Below are 15890 nucleotides of genomic sequence, written 5' to 3'. Positions count from 1 at the left end.
GACTCCAGTCGGCGTGCTCTCTTCTCCTCCCCCCCGCGGCCCGGAGAGGAAGTGGTGAGCATCGGGTGCCTGCGCGGAAGAAGAGACCACGCTAGTGTGGTCTCTTCTTCCCGCGCAGGGCACCCGATGCTCTCCACTTCCTCTTCCGGGCCGCGGGGGGGGGGGGGAGGGGGGAGCAAGAGAGACGCCGGTGCCGCTGACTCCAGCTGTCCTGCCGCGTTCCGCCCGGGCTGACAGCATTTTAAGCCCGGGGCAGCGGAGGAGCCGGGGAGCAGCTGGGTCAGCGGGGAACCGCGAAGTATGGCGACACTTGTCTGCGAGCCAGATGCAGCCCTCAAAAGAGCCATATCTGGCTCGCGAGCCATGGGTTCCCGACCCCTGCCATAGAGTGTACGAGTTATAAAACTTAAAAAACTGTGCTTTACCCTGAAAGTCTCAGAGTCCATTTTTTTTTTTTTTCGAGAAAACAGAGTGCCAGACCGGGTAGGAGTGAAAGGCCAACTAGTAATTGTCTGGTGGTTCAGGGAAGGCTTGGTGAAAGAGCCAGGAACACTTGGAGCACACACATACAATGTGCGTCTCTACACCCTCTGATCTACACACAACACGTCTATATAACTGCCCCACCACACACTGCAAAGCTGAACACCTACATACACACCTTGCATCTCTACATCTTCCTCACACTGCAAGACTTTAATCCTCTGTGCGCACACAAATCCTGTGCATCTCTACACCTCCCCTCCCACACACTAGGCATTGCTATACTTCCCCTACCCCACACTGCAAATCTTCATACCTATGCACACACTGTTTATCTCTACACCTTCCTCACATACTGCAAGTCTCTAAACCTCCGCTCACACACAAACCCTGTGTTTTCTCTATATCTCTACCTGCCTGACTGCCTCCCCATGTGCTTTTCTCCATCCTGCATCATGGACTGTTCCTGACCTTTCGCTGAGCTTGTCATCAGCTCTGGGCATCAGTGACTTATTTTTTTGCGATAGCAAATCTATCATGATGTCACTATCGTTTATACCGATCATTACAGGGCATGGCTGTTATGGAGACCTGTCTTCCCAGAACCATATTAAATAGCATCGGGTTTGTTGTCTATCGCTGGGAGTACTAAATCTTTTTCTGCCTTGCTTACCATTACTTCATTAACATTCTTGCTTGTCAACATGCAGGCTGTTAAAAAGAAGATCCCTGTTATATATGATCTTTTGCATTTGAGCTCTCTAGACAGTCTTTGTCCGATGGAGACATGGTTATTAGACACCAGCTCTGCTCTGGTAAACCGAATCGCCCTACCAGGTTACTCCATGTTTTCACAACCTAGGCCGTTTGTTGCATTTGGTGGTGGGTGCATTATTGCAGATGGCCATTAAACTCACATCATGCACTAACATGCGCTTTAAAGATTGAAAAGTTTGCTGCAGATGACATGTTTTGAAGAACACTATCAGGCTCATTTTCTTTGTGATTCAACATTGAGTTGGCGATTGAAATAATGTAATCACCTGAATGGCATTGTGAATTTCCTAAGGAGACAATTGGAAACTGTGAATTTGGACATTAATTGAACACTGGACGGTTTTAAGATTGTGTGGCATTTACACTTAAGATCATACATGTGACACTCGATGCAAAGACTGGGAAGCCCCCCTCTTGCTGCTGGTTCACAACAAAAAAAATGTTTAACTGTATAAAATGATTTTTGCATTACTATTAGAAATTTTGTGTGTGTAATTAATTGAAACTGTATACAATCTGAATTTTATCTATAAATATGCTGGATATGATTGGAAGGATGGTTATAAATGTGTGAGTTGAGTTCAAGAGTATGTATGTGATGTTAGTATGAATTTTCTGATAACTTCCTATAAACAAGTTTTTCTGGTTATGAATATTTTCCTAACTGTTTACATATAATAATTCTATGTATTAAATGATCCTTAGCAGTATGAACTTTTGTGGTCTCCATCAGGCAACTGTAGAACAAATGCACCGCCAGTTTTCCTAAATGTGGCGCAACATTTTGTAAAGACTGACACTAGAGGCTGACACTAGAGGCTGACACTAGACCCAAGGGCAGCATGGGATACTGGAGGTGACGATGCCCAATTACAAATCCAAGATATTTTCTGTAACCTGGAAATCTCTACGTGAGTGTAAGTATCCTTGAAATTGATACCGCCTCCATCCTGTCTCTGTCCCGTTTGAGATATGGTCTTCAGAACTGAACAAGGTACTCCAGGTGAAGCCTCACCAAGGACCTGTACAAGGGGATTATCATCTCCTTTTTCTTACTGGTTATTCCTCTCTCTATGCAGCCCAGCATTCTTCTGGTTTTAGCTATCATTGCTTCGCTGTCTTCAGATTGCTAGACACTATCACCCCAAGGTCCTTCTTTTGCTCTGTGCATAACAGCATTTCACTCCCCATCTCTGACTCTGGAAGGAGAGGTAACGGTATATGGAACGGTTCCGACACCGGACTCCACCATAACACCGCACGCTGCAACGGAAGCAAATGGGCGAACGCCCACGGGACCAAATCCAAGGTAGAGGCCATGGATCCCAGAACCTGTAAGTGATGCTAAACTGTCGGTTTCTTCCTCTGAAGCAAGGCTTGAACCTGATCCTGCAACTTTGTTACATGGTCCGCTGCCAGAGAAACCTTGCCTCGGAAAGTGTCGAAGAGCGCTCCCAAGTAGACCACCGACTGTGTGGGCTCCAAATGACTTTTCTGGACATTTATGACCCAGCCAAGTGACTGCAAGGTCCTCCTGAGACTTCACTCGGATTAGCCAGTCGTCGAGATACGGGTGAACAAGGACTCCCACCTTGCACAGGAACGCCGCCACGACCACCATGACCTTAGTGAAAAGTTTGCGGAGCCGTCGCCAGGCCGAAAGGGAGAGCTTGAAACTCTTACAGCTCTTTTGGATTATCGCACCCTAGATGCATGACTCTGCACTTCTTGGCACTGAATTCCAGCTGCCATATCTTTGACCACTGTTCAAGCTTCCTTAAATCACGTCTCATTCTCTCTACTCCTTCCAGCGTGTCCATTCTATTGCAAATCTTAGTATCATCCACAAATAGACAAACTTTACAATTTGTATCCCTTCCGCATGTCGCTCACAAAGATATTGAAAAGAGCCAATCTCAACACCAATCCTTGTGGCACTCCGCTTAACACCGTTCTCTCTTCAGTGTAGGTTCCATCTACCATTACACCCTGTCTTCTATCCGGCAACCAGTTTGTAATCCACACCACCTTCACGCTCATTTCCATGTTTCTCATTTTATTCACAAGCCTCCTATGTGGCACTGTATGAAAAGCTGTGCTGAAATCCAAGTAGATCACATCGAGCGCTCTTCCTTGATCCAATTCTTTAATCACTCAATTAAAAAAAAAATCAATCAAATTTGTCTGACAGGACCTTCCCCTGGTGAATCCATGATGCCTCGGGTCCAGCAATCCTCCTGACTGTAGATAGTTCACTATCGTTTCCTTCAGCAGAGTTTCCATTACTTTTCCCACCACCAAGGTGAGGCTAACTGGCCTGTAGTTTCCAGCTTCCTTTCTGGAACCACTCTTGTAAAGTGGGACCACCACTGCTCTTCTCCAATTACTTGGCACCACTCCCGTTTCCAGAGATCTATTGAACAGGTCATGCAGCGGACTCACCAGCATATCTCTGAGCTCCCTCAATATTCCCTGGGATGAATCTCATCCAGCCGCATAGCCTTGTCCACTTTCAGTTTTCCTAGCACCTCCCATACATTTTCTTCTGTAAACGGAGTTTCAACTGCCCCATCTCCATCTAAGGTCTTGTGAACCAGTAACCGACCTTCTCCAGGGTCTTCTTTAGTGAACACCAAACTGAAGTATTTGTTTAATATTTTCACCAATTATTCATCTCTCTCCACAGAGTTCTCCTCATCACCCTTCAATTTCACTATACCACTTTGGGCCTCCCTTCTTTCTCTGATATATCTGAAAAATGTTTTGTCATCTCGCTTTAACCTCTTTGGCAATTTCTACTGCCTGACGTTTGGTTTCTTGATTGCTTTCTTCATCTCCCTCAGTTTCACCAGATATTCTTCCTTGTGTTCCTCTTTTAGGGATCCTTAATATTTCTTGTTGTTCTTTTTGCTTTTATTTTATCAGCCACCTCCTTTGAGAACCAGATAGGTTTCTTATTTCTCTTGCTTTTGTTTTCTTTTCTAACAGATTAGTTGCCTTTGTAATTGTTCTTTTTAGTTTGGCCCACTGTTGTTCTACCTCTCTCATTTTCTCCGGCTCGCACAGTTTCTCTCTTTCCTTTTTAGCGAAACGTGTGGACATCGCAGGTGTAAAGTCTCCAACAAGAGAAAAAAGTTGGACCACACTATGAATAAAGTTGTCGGGTAGGTGTTGCAGTGAAAAAAGGATTATCTTAAGGCATTCAAGGCTTTCTCAGGGGGAGGCACCCGGAGCACAGGGTTGTGCTGCCACCCCGACTCACCGCAACACGTGATCCTCCTGAATAGCTGTTTTTAACAAAAGATAAAGACCTATGGCCTTGCACCTGTCATTTACACTGCTGTTTAATGTAAACTGAATCATCCGATAGTTATGTAGACCATATAGTATAATAGTTATTTAAACAAGAGTAAGACTGCACATTCGCACCTAACATGAAATGCTTAATACAATATCAAATCCATATAATACATGATTAGTGTGACATATGAATCATTAAGTTTTTCGACAGTATGGCTGAATTGCAAGATAATGAAGCTAATGCACATTTCTCTAACACTCACTAATTAGACTGATACAATTGAGTCCCTGCTTTAATTGTGCAATTATCCACACATCCTTCACTCAAAACTGATGACAATTCAAAGAGGAGGTTCAAAGTGATGAATCATTGTATACTGTTGGTATATTTCTTGGGTCTGATATGAAGTTCCCAACAAGATCCTTGTTTTGCAGGTTACGGCTTCTTCAGGGGGAATCCTTGGCACAGAGATCACTATACAATAAACATATCTCATAGGCTTCTTCACTGTAAATGTGAATGGATAAGGACACCTTAGCTTTGTAGTGAAGTGCATTCAAAATCAGGACTGGGAAAATGAAAGCTGCATATGAAGTCCACTGAATGATGCCACCCACTTGTGAGGACTGCCATGGTTCCTGCAGATGCGGTACAGGCATCAGGAGGAAGGTTTGAATCCTGATTAGATCATTTTTCAAACAGGATTAAGAGTTGATAACTCAGTATTTACAGTGTTTGCCCCATTTGGAGATGTGCTGGTGCGATTTTCATACAGTATCACAACTGATTCAGCAAGACTTATGGTATCCCTAATGAAATAGGGTCAATTGGGTGACCTACATTTATTTTTCAGACTTCATGCACAAACTTTCATTTTCCAGGACCTGACTTTGAATGCTCCTCACTACAAAGCCGAGGTGGCCTTATTCATTCACATTTACAGTGAAGAAGCCTATGAGATAGTACATTTATTGTATGGCGATCTCTGTACCAGGGGTTCCCCATTGCCCGATTTCTAGTTTATATATATCTATATAGATATATGCAATTTGTACCCAAAGCACCCATTTCCTGACTCCTACCTAAGTATGCACGTCTTATATATTTATTAGAAATCTACCCGATATTTGTTATATCTTATATAATCAATGTCTTGTTACTTTATATAATCCACTTTGGGCCTACCTTTAGGAAAACACACAATATCAATTGCTAAAAAATAAATACATTGTACATCTCTACACCGCCGCACAAAGGTACAACTCTACGCCACACCATCCCCACACATTAGGTATCTTTACAATTTCTCTCACACAATACAAGTCATCTATACCCCTCACACACACGTGCACACACACGTACTTGTGTATCTCTACACTCTTCCCCCTAAACACTGCAAATCTTTACACTTCTTCCTTACCTCACTGCACATCTCTATATCGACATTCACATACATGCACAAAATGCATCTCTACACTTCCCTACTACACAATGACATTTTTACACCTCTGTGCACACACTATTCATCTCTGCATCCCCATCCAACATGTCTCACCTCTCCAGCCCCCCCCCCCCCCCCACACACACACACATACCACTTCTCTACCCACACTCACACACATATGCCAGATACATCTCTACACCTTCCTGCTACACTATGAGAAAAGTCATAAATGGACATCTTATAAGGCTAAGTTACCAGGGATATTCAGTGGAATAAATGTCCTTCTGAATATTCTTGCCCAAAGTTATCTGGGTACATTATCCTGATAACTTTCAAATCTAACAGGCTAAGTCTGAATATACCATTAGGGTTAAAGTTATCCGGGTAACATTATCCTAACTTAAAACATAGCTGATTAAGTAGATGACACTTTGTCCCTCACCAAAAAAACAAACAAACCTTGAGGGCCTGGCACACCTGATTCCCTCCAGTTCCTCCCCACCCCTATGAGAGACTCCAACTTATATGCAGCACAGTGTCCAAACACATCTTACCCTTCAAACCACACAAAAGATATTCTGAGAAGTCCCCCAACCCCTGAAGTCTGAAATTAGTGGTGGTCTCTAGACCCCCTCTCAAAGTCCACCCACAATCTGAACTATACATAGCAACCGTGGATCCTGTGGAAAGCACTATGAATCTTTTGCACTCCTGGCAGTGTGGGGATTTTGGGGTTGCTGGGTGGGGTGGGAACATTCCTGTTTGAGTGGGTTTTAGTAGCAGGGCTCAGAGGCCACCAATAATTTCAGAATTTAGGGATGGGGAGGTTCCTTGGACCCACACAGTTTATCATCAGCAGTCATCATTGTTTATTTTTGACACGCTTTTCCAGCCAGGGAGTTCTAAGTGAGTTACAAGTGGAATCACAGGGTATGGCATTATAAAGCAGTCAAGTTGGCTAGAACAGCAGTAGGTATATCACATAGGAAGTTAAGCACAGTACAGAGTATTAGTTGGGAGTCAACATAATATAGTTCAATTAGTTAAATAACCAAATATAGGGTTTTCAAACAGAAGACAAGCTTAAATACAAGATCCTTATGGTTAATGTCATAGTTAGTTTGGGCTGGTTGGTGTGTAGAGGGGTGGGCGTTACTATATAGAAAATTTGTAAGGTTCATGGCATAGGTTGGTATTGAAGGCTGCTTCAGAAAGCCAGGATTGATAATGTATAACATTGAGGGGTTTCTCCATACAGTTTCTCAAGATGAGATCACTGGTTGGTACCAAAAGCTGCTTCGATAAGCCAGATTCTCACTAGTATTCTGAAGAATAGTAAGTCCAGGGCAAGTCTAATGGTAGAGAGTTCAACATACCTAACCAATCCTTTTATATTGTCGTTATGTTTAATTGTTATCTTATTGCTGCCGCTTTGCCTCTCTTCCACCCTCTCTAGTTAAGCTATATATATTGTTATGTGCTCCCGGTTCCCCCTCGCCCTGTTCTCTGTGTTTTCTCTTCCTAGTTATCTGTAAACTGATATGATGTCCCCACAAATGTCGGTATAAAAAAAGTTGTTAAATAAATAAATAAAATAAACAGTTGGGTCCGATACTGCAAAGGATCTTTTCCTTGTGCTGACGAGGCACACTGTTCTAGGATAGCACTAATATGTGGGCTTGTGCCAAGCAGCATATGGAGCAAATGTGTGTGTCTACAGTCAGAACCCTGATGAGGTGGGTTGGCGCTAGGCCTTTGTTTTGTAGGCAAGAGTCAGGAGTTTGAATTTGGTGTGAAAGAGTTGGGAGTTTAACATCTTTTGGGGTGTTGGAAAGGTTCAGGCACTATGCCCCAGATATAATTTGGAGTTTCTCAGCAGGGGGAGGTTGAGAGAATCGGGCCTGCAGGTCCACAAGGGTTTTTTTCCCCTGCTACTTAACAAGCAATGTTTTAATATACCCAACTAAGGCTAAAGTTATCTGGGTACATGTACCTAGGTAACAGACACTCATTTAGTTGGCTAAACTGGGCCAGAAAACATGGATATTCACTATCCTGCTAAATCTAAAACCCGCCCCTGGAACACCTCTTTTTTTAAGCAAATAAGTTTTAGTTGCTAATAACAACAGACAAACTTATCTGTACAGTAGGGGGGACATATTTAAACCCCCTGGTTTGTCGGCTAAGTCTCAAACTTCGCAGAACAAATCATTTTGAATATTGACCTCTGAGTGCCTCTACACCTCTATGTACCCACAAACACATGGTGCATCTCACACACTGCATGCCACTTCACTACAGCTCTTCCACCCACCCATGTGTGTGCATGTCTTTCCTCTATACCAAACATTTTTACACAGTAATTCACCGATTTCTCAAGATGTGCATCAAAGTGCAGACAGCTTACGTCTTACCAGATTAAGTCGTAATTTCAGGGCTTCGTGCATCATCTGCTTGGCTTTGCAGTCATCCTGATATTGATCTTCTCTCCAATTTGTTACTATCTAGGGGACAAAAGAAACTTCTCACTTAAACCATGGAAATAACAAACATAAGACAATATAAAGCTTCCAGGAGGGACATGCAAAGAGTGCCCAACATGCAGTTCTGTGACTCCCTGGGAAGCTTACTACTTCCATGAAAGAATGTCCAGCATTCAGTTTCCAGGCACAGAACACACTAAGAGTGCCCACTATGGAATTAAAAAATGTTGGCAGAACAGTATCCACAAAGGAGCAAAAAAGCTATCAGAGGCACACAATGCCCATGAGCAAGTACCCAGTATTCAAGATGCAGGGATTACTAGTTACTGGGCTCCTGGGAGAATACACTGCGCTCACAATGGATTACACACAGATCCAAGCATATAGTTCTGAGAAGCATTTTGTTCCTGAGCTGGATATACAGCTGGAGATGCATGTTTAAAGGCAACATTACAACAATGAAGAATCTTTACCTGCTGCACCTGACTGTATAGGGAGGCAAGGAGGCCCTCTCTCTGCTCATCCTGTCCTTTCAGACATGTCAGCACTAGAGATAGAAAGGGCTGCTGGCTCAAGAGAGACATGCTATCAGGAAGAGAGGCAAAATCACCACCACAAACAATTAAAATCAGTAATTAAAACAAACTACATGTATCCCAAGCCCCAACCCCATCCAGTTTATATATAACATTCCTCTAATACCCACCATGTGAACACTACATGATCCTTAACCCCATCCTGCCTATACATATCATGCCTTTAATACCCACCAAAGGAACACTACATGTATCTTAAGCCCCAACCAGCCTATATCATGCCTGAAATATCCACTATGTGAACAAATGTATCTTAAGCCTAAACCCTAACCAGCCTATATCATGCCATTAATATCTACTATGTGAACACTACATGTATCCCAAGACCCCAACCTGCCTATAACATGCCTGTAATATCCATTATGTGAATACAGCAGAGTTGCTTACCTGTAACAGGTGTTGTCCCAGGACAGCAGGATGTAGTCCTCACATGTGGGGTGACATCAGCAGACAGAGCCCTATCACGGAAAACTTTCTGTCAAAGTTTCTAGAACTTTTGACTGGCACACTGAGCATGCCCAGCATGCCATAATCCCTGTAGCCACAGGGTCTCCCCTTCAGTCTCGATTGTAGCAAAAGGTGCGAGCGAAAAAATAAAATAATAAAACGTTTCGGACCCAACTATGCGGGGTGGCGGGTGGGTTTCGTGAGGACTACATCCTGCTGTCCTGGGAGAACACTTGTTACAGGTAAGCAACTCTGCTTTCTCCCAGGACAAGCAGGATGGTAGTCCTCACATGTGGGTGATTAGCAAGCTACCGGCTGACTCATTTGTTTTAGACCAACAGCGTACGACTTATGCAACAGGCACAACAACCTGTGTACTGTTGGATAAATGAGGCAGCCTGAAAATCACAGCAGATGGATGTGGAAGGAGTTGGGATTATACTGGAAATAAGTTCTTCAAGACAGATTGGCCAAAGGCAGAGACTTGACGTCCTTCCTTGTCCAGGCAGTAATGTACTGCAAATGTGTGAAGAGAGCTCCATGTTGCAGCTTTACAGATCTCAGCAATTGGTCCTGAAGGATAGTGTGCTACTGAGGTTGCCATGGCTCTGAGTGCGCCTTCACTCGTCCCTGGAGAGGAAGGCCTGCTTTGTCATAGCAGAATTCGATACAGTCTGCTAGCCAATTGGAAAGAGTTTGTTAGCCCACTGCAACTCCTGGTTTGTTTTTTATCGAAAGAAACAAAGAGTTGGGTGGATTTCCTATGGACTGCAGTGCGGTCTAGGTAAAATGTAAGTGCACGTTTACAGTCCAAGGTGTGTAACACCCTCCTGCCCTGGTGAGAGTGAGGTCTTGGGAAAAAGGTGGGTAAGACTATAGACTGATTCAGGTGAAAGTCAGTTATCACCTTTGGAAGGAATTTAGGGTGAGTACGGAGGACCACTCTGTCATGTAGGAACCTTGTATATGGTGAGTATGTGACAAGTGCTTGTAACTCACCAACCCTTCGAGCAGATGTAATGGCTACTACGAAGAGAACTTTCCCTGTAAGAAATTTAACATCGCAGGGGTGCAAAGGCTCAAACAGGGAGCGCATGAGCCTTGTAAGTACTACATTTAGGTCCCATTCAGTGACTGGGGGATGTAGAAGGGGCTTACGTTGTAGTAGGCCCCTCATAAACCGGCTCACAAGGGGTTGCACTGTTATTGGGGCATCCCCCACTCCCTTGTGGTACACTGAGATGGCACTCAGGTGTGCCCTCACCGAGGAAGCCTGGAGACTAGAGTCTAAAAGGTGCCAAAGATAGTCTAAAAGAGATGGAGTTGGTTATGAAGTGGTGAAGCCGACCTCCTACCGGCAAGTCTGGATTTGGATTTGTGGAATGGCTGCTTTTCTCTGGATAGATTTCAAAATCCAGAGGCTTGGCCTGCTTGCAGAGCTGGCTGAGGTCTGGATGGCTTGGGTTGTCGTGGATGTCCTCTCTAAGGTGGTTTGGATGGTCTCACGCGAGACATAGGTGGATAATACCTGCGTGAGCGATAAAACGGTCTTCTGGGGTCCCTTCTCACAGTTTTTCTTGCAGAGGAGGGAGCCTCCGTAGTAACTGTGGACAGCTGATGCAGGGTCTCGTGGTGGTCTTTCAGTTGAGCCACTGCGTCCTGTATTTTATCACCGAATATATTTTCTCCGGTACATGGTAGATCAGCAAGCTTGTCTTGGACTTCAGCTCGCAAGTCAGAAGCCTTAAGCCAGGCCCACCTTCTGGTGCTGATTCCTGTCGTTAATAATCAAGAAGCAGTCTCAAAGGAATCGTAAGCAGCCCTTACTTCATGTTTTCCTGCCTCAAGGCCTTTTTGAAGAATGATACTGAGACCTTCTTGTTGTTATTGAGGCAGAGAGTCTGCTATCTCTTGGACCTGTTTCCACAGGTTCCTTTGGTATTGTGTCATGTATAATTGATAGGCCGCTATGCGTGACACTAGCATAGAGCCCTGAAAAACTTTTCGGCCCAGAACATCCAAGAAATGTTGGTCCTTTCCAGGGGGTGCAGAAGAATGTGGATGCAATCTTTTGGTTTTCTTCTGCACAGATTCCACCACAACTGACTGGTGGGGTAGCTGTGGTTTCTGAAAACCAGGAGCGTGTTGGACTAAATAAGTTGCATCTGTCTTTCAGTTAACTGGTTGGACAGTGCAAGGGTGCTCCCATAGGCGATGCTGGAGGTCCAGGAGTACTTCGTGGATGGGAATAGCCATCATTTCTTTGGGGGCATCCACAAATTGGAGGACTTCCAATGTCTTATGACGTGTGTCTTCCTCGGTGACCAGGTCAAAGGGAATTGCTTCTGACATTTCCTTTATAAAATTAGCAAAGGAGAGGTCCGCTGGGGGAGACCGTCTCCTTTCTTCCGGAGGAGATGGTTCTGAAAGTATGTCCTCCATAGAAGTGTCTGTGTTACTGAGATCTCGAGGGAGGAAAAAGACCTGGTACTCCTGGATGTGTTGGCATCGATGGATCCCTCGATGGTCTTGATGGAGGATGCAGTGGCACTGATAAAGATTTTGATGGCATCTCGATTCTGAGAGCTCCGACGGGCCAGAAACCGGTTCCGGCATCGGTGGAAGCAGCGCTGGAGTCCGTGCCTTCGTCTTCCGATGACCCCAGAATGGGTATTGGAGGTTTCAGACACTCAGTAAGTTGTTTCGGTACTGATGGCCCAGGCTGGCTTGGAAGGGCACAGATGAGTGTGTACAGGCAGTCGAGTAGAGGTGTGAATATTGATGGCTCCGGTGTCTGTGCCAGTATGGGGGCAGGCATCGATGGCAGCTGTAGGTTCCCGGAGGGCATCGAAGACCGCTGGTCGGACAAGCATGTCCAACTCCTCCCTGGAGGCTGGTATGGGTAACACAGCTGCAGGGGGAGGCAGGCTAGGCACTACTGGCACCTCCACAGGTGTTTATGGGGGCTCAGTACCCAGCACAGATATCGTTGGGGATCGCCTCGGTATCTCGGGTGGAAAGGAGGTTGGAGGCTCCTCTACCTGTATCCTCTTCGGCATTGGCTCGATAGCCATTGAAGCCGATGCAGTGGCAGTGCCGGCGCTGGGCATAGACTCGCACCGGTGCCGGTGTTTCCCCTCGGTGCTCGGCCCGGTCTTTCTCCAACACCGAAGAAGATGCCGATGCCCTAGATGTTGTCGGTGACGGATGGTCACCGCTGCCTTGCTGCTCCTGGCGAGGTTTGTCGATGGACTTTGTCGATGCTCCTGCCGGTAATGACTGGGTAGATGTCGATGGAGTTAACTTTTTTTTTGAAAAGGGACTCCATCTTGTCCAGTTAGGCACGCCTGCCCTTCAGGGTCATTTGAGCACAGCTTGGGCATCGACGAATATCATGTGTTGAGCCGAGGCACAACACACAGACATCATGCGGATCTGTAATTTACATCATAGGCGGACACTCTGGGCATTTCCTAAAGCCCGTAGCCATGTTGGAAAAAAGGGACGCGAAAACAGTCGGTGGCCTGCGGGAACCAAGGGTAAGGTAGCCGGAACTGACCAAAAAACAGTGGAAATTACTCACCGAACGTCGAGGAAAGCGATGTCGTGATGGGAGACCCCTATGAGGGAATTTTTTTGTGAAGAAAACTTCATTTTTCCGTGAGGAAAAGTAGTGAGAAAATTCTCACAGAGCTCCTAACCACGAGGCAAACTGCAGAGCGGAAAAAAAAAAGAGATTGAAGGGAGACCCCCGTGGCTACAGGGATTATGGCATGCTGGGTATGCTCAGTGTGTCAGTCAAAAGTTCTAGAAACTTTGACAGAAAAGTTTTCCTTGATAGGGCTCCATCTGCTGACATCACCCCACATGTGAGGACTACCATCCTCCTTGTCCTGGGAGAATACAAGTATCCTAAGACCCAAACCCCAACCAGCCTATATCATGCCTGTAATGTGCCTGTAATGTGAATACTACATATATCCCAAGACTCCCAACATGCCTATATCATGCCTGTAATATCCACTATGTGAACAGTGCATGTTTCCAAAGACCCCAACCAGCCTATATATACTATTCCTGTAATATTTGCTTTAAAATACTACAGATATCTACATTTTTATCCAGTCTATCAACTGTGGCAAAAAATGAAGCTTTTCATCTGTAATTGGTGTTCTCTGAACTCAGCAGTTCACCAGTCACACATGTAGGATATGTGACTGCACTAAATGCCAAATGGAATATCCTTCCAGAGCTTTATGGAAAGGCATAAAGGCTTTTACTGCTCACATGCAAGAGTTCCTGAAAGAAGACACTGCATTCACAATGTACTACACACAGTCTAGGCAGGGGGGTTCCCCTTTGGGAAAAAAAATTCAAAGAGTGCATATTTATTTATTTATTTATTTATTTATTTATTTAGCGCTTTTATATACCGATATTCATGTAACAAGTTACAAATCACTTCGGTTTACATTATAATGATAACCAGCGCATAAGAATGCATTACATTAAACAAGGATGAATAAACTTGGATCAAAGGAACTGGGTTTAACAGAGAAGAATAACTAGAAGAGCTTAAAAACCGGCGAGCCAGATGCTAACTTAGGTGTATAGGTGTCTGAAAAGATGACACTGGGACTAGGTACTAAGGAGAAAAAATTTGTTATTATTATATTATCCATGCATGCTGATAATATAATAATAATAATAATAGTAATATTATTGTGGATAATATATGTGGATAATTATATGTGGATAATATAATAACAACAACAAAAAAATGTGTTATTATTATTATATTATCCATGCATGTGGTTCTGAAAAACTGGAGAGAAGCAGTTAAAGGCATTGTGGCTCCCACAGCTTCTCTCAACAGCCATTGCAAGTGTGAGCAATATTCTAAACAGCATAACAAAGCATTATTTCTGGAAAAGCTTCAAGTAAAACGCCTTCCATCAAGAAAGCAGCAGAGTTGCTTACCTGTAACAGATGTTCTCCCAGAACAGCAGGATGTTAGTCCTCACATAAGGGTGACATCACCGGATGGAGCCCTATCATGGAATACTTTTGTCAAAGTTTCTAGAACTTTGACTGGCACACTGAGCATGCCCAGCATGCCACTAACCCTGCATCCACCAGGGGTCCCCCTTCAGTCTCATTTCTAGCAAAAAGTATGAGCGAAAAATAAAATAATAAAACGTTAGCGAACCCAACTCCACAGGGTGGCAGGTGGGTTTTGTGAGGACCTGGAAGAACACCTGTTACAGGTAAGCAACTCTGCTTTCTCCCAGGATGCATGAACATAATCAACCAAGCAGCACCCAACAATGTGCAACAGGCACAACAACAGGGGTGCTGTTGGTTATGGAGGGCAGCTTGAATTTCAAAGTGGGCTGTGGGTAGGAAGAGTTGGGTTCTTAAACTGGAAACAAATTACGCAGTACAGACTGGCCAAAGACGCAATCTTGCCTGCCAACCTTGTCAAGACAGTAATGAGCTGCAAAGGTATGGAGATAGCTCCAAGTAGCAGCTCTACAGGTATCAGCAATAGGTACCGAACGGAGGTGCGCTACTGACATTGCTATGGCTCTGACTGAATGCACTTTCACGCGTCTCTCTAGCGGAAGGCCTGCTTGCTGGTAGCAGAAGGAAATACAGTCCACTAGCCAGGTGGATAGGGTCTGCTTGCCCACCGCAACTCCCAATTTGGTCTTATTGAAAGAGACAAAAAGTTGGGAGGACTTCCTATGGGCTGTAGTGCGGTCCAAATAAAAGGCGAGCACATGCTTACAGTCCAAGGAATGCAGGGCTCTCTCACCTGGGTGTGAATGAGGTTTGGGAAAAAAGGTAGGTAGTTTTATGGATTGATATAAGTGGAAATCAGATACTACCTTTGGTAAGAATTTAGGGTGAGTGCGGAGCACCACACAGTCATGGAGAAATCTTGTGTAAGGTGGGTATGTTACCAGTGCCTGTAGCTCACTGACTCTGCGAGCTGATGTTATAGCCACTAGGAAGATCACTTTCCAAGTGAGATGTCGGAGCTTGCAGGAGTGTAGTTGCTCGAATGGAGGTCGCATGAGCCGTGCTAGCACAACATTGAGGTCCCATGCCACAACTGGGGGACGCAGTGGAGGCTTCAGTTGTAGCAAGCCTCTCAGAAAGCACCCTACAAGGGGTTGCACCGAAATTGGGGCATCTCCTATACCTGTATGGTAAGCGGCTATGGCACTTACATGTACTCAGATGGAGGAAGTTTGTAGGCCAGACTCCAAAAGGTGCCAGAGGTAGTCTAGGAACTGTGTTGTGGGGCAGGAAAAAGGATCTATTCCCTTTGTCGTGCACCACAAGGAGAATCT

The 15890-nt window shown here is 44.8% G+C and overlaps 1 protein-coding gene across 1 annotated transcript in view; it reads right to left on the bottom strand.

Annotated features, from left to right (window-relative positions):
• MED12 (mediator complex subunit 12) overlaps window positions 1–15890 on the bottom strand; it is a 573790-nt gene that overhangs the window by 100085 nt on the left and 457815 nt on the right. Inside the window, exons 31-32 of the mRNA XM_029607961.1 lie at window positions 8962–9073; window positions 8420–8509 (exon numbers count right to left, since the gene is read on the bottom strand). Of these exons, the coding sequence (XP_029463821.1) occupies window positions 8420–8509; window positions 8962–9073 (202 nt within the window). The remainder of the gene's footprint in view (window positions 1–8419; window positions 8510–8961; window positions 9074–15890) is intronic.

The sequence above is a fragment of the Rhinatrema bivittatum genome, chromosome 6 (genome assembly GCF_901001135.1).
Source record: "Rhinatrema bivittatum chromosome 6, aRhiBiv1.1, whole genome shotgun sequence".
NCBI classification, from domain to species: domain Eukaryota; kingdom Metazoa; phylum Chordata; class Amphibia; order Gymnophiona; family Rhinatrematidae; genus Rhinatrema; species Rhinatrema bivittatum.
This window is presented reverse-complemented; position numbering and strand designations above follow the sequence as displayed.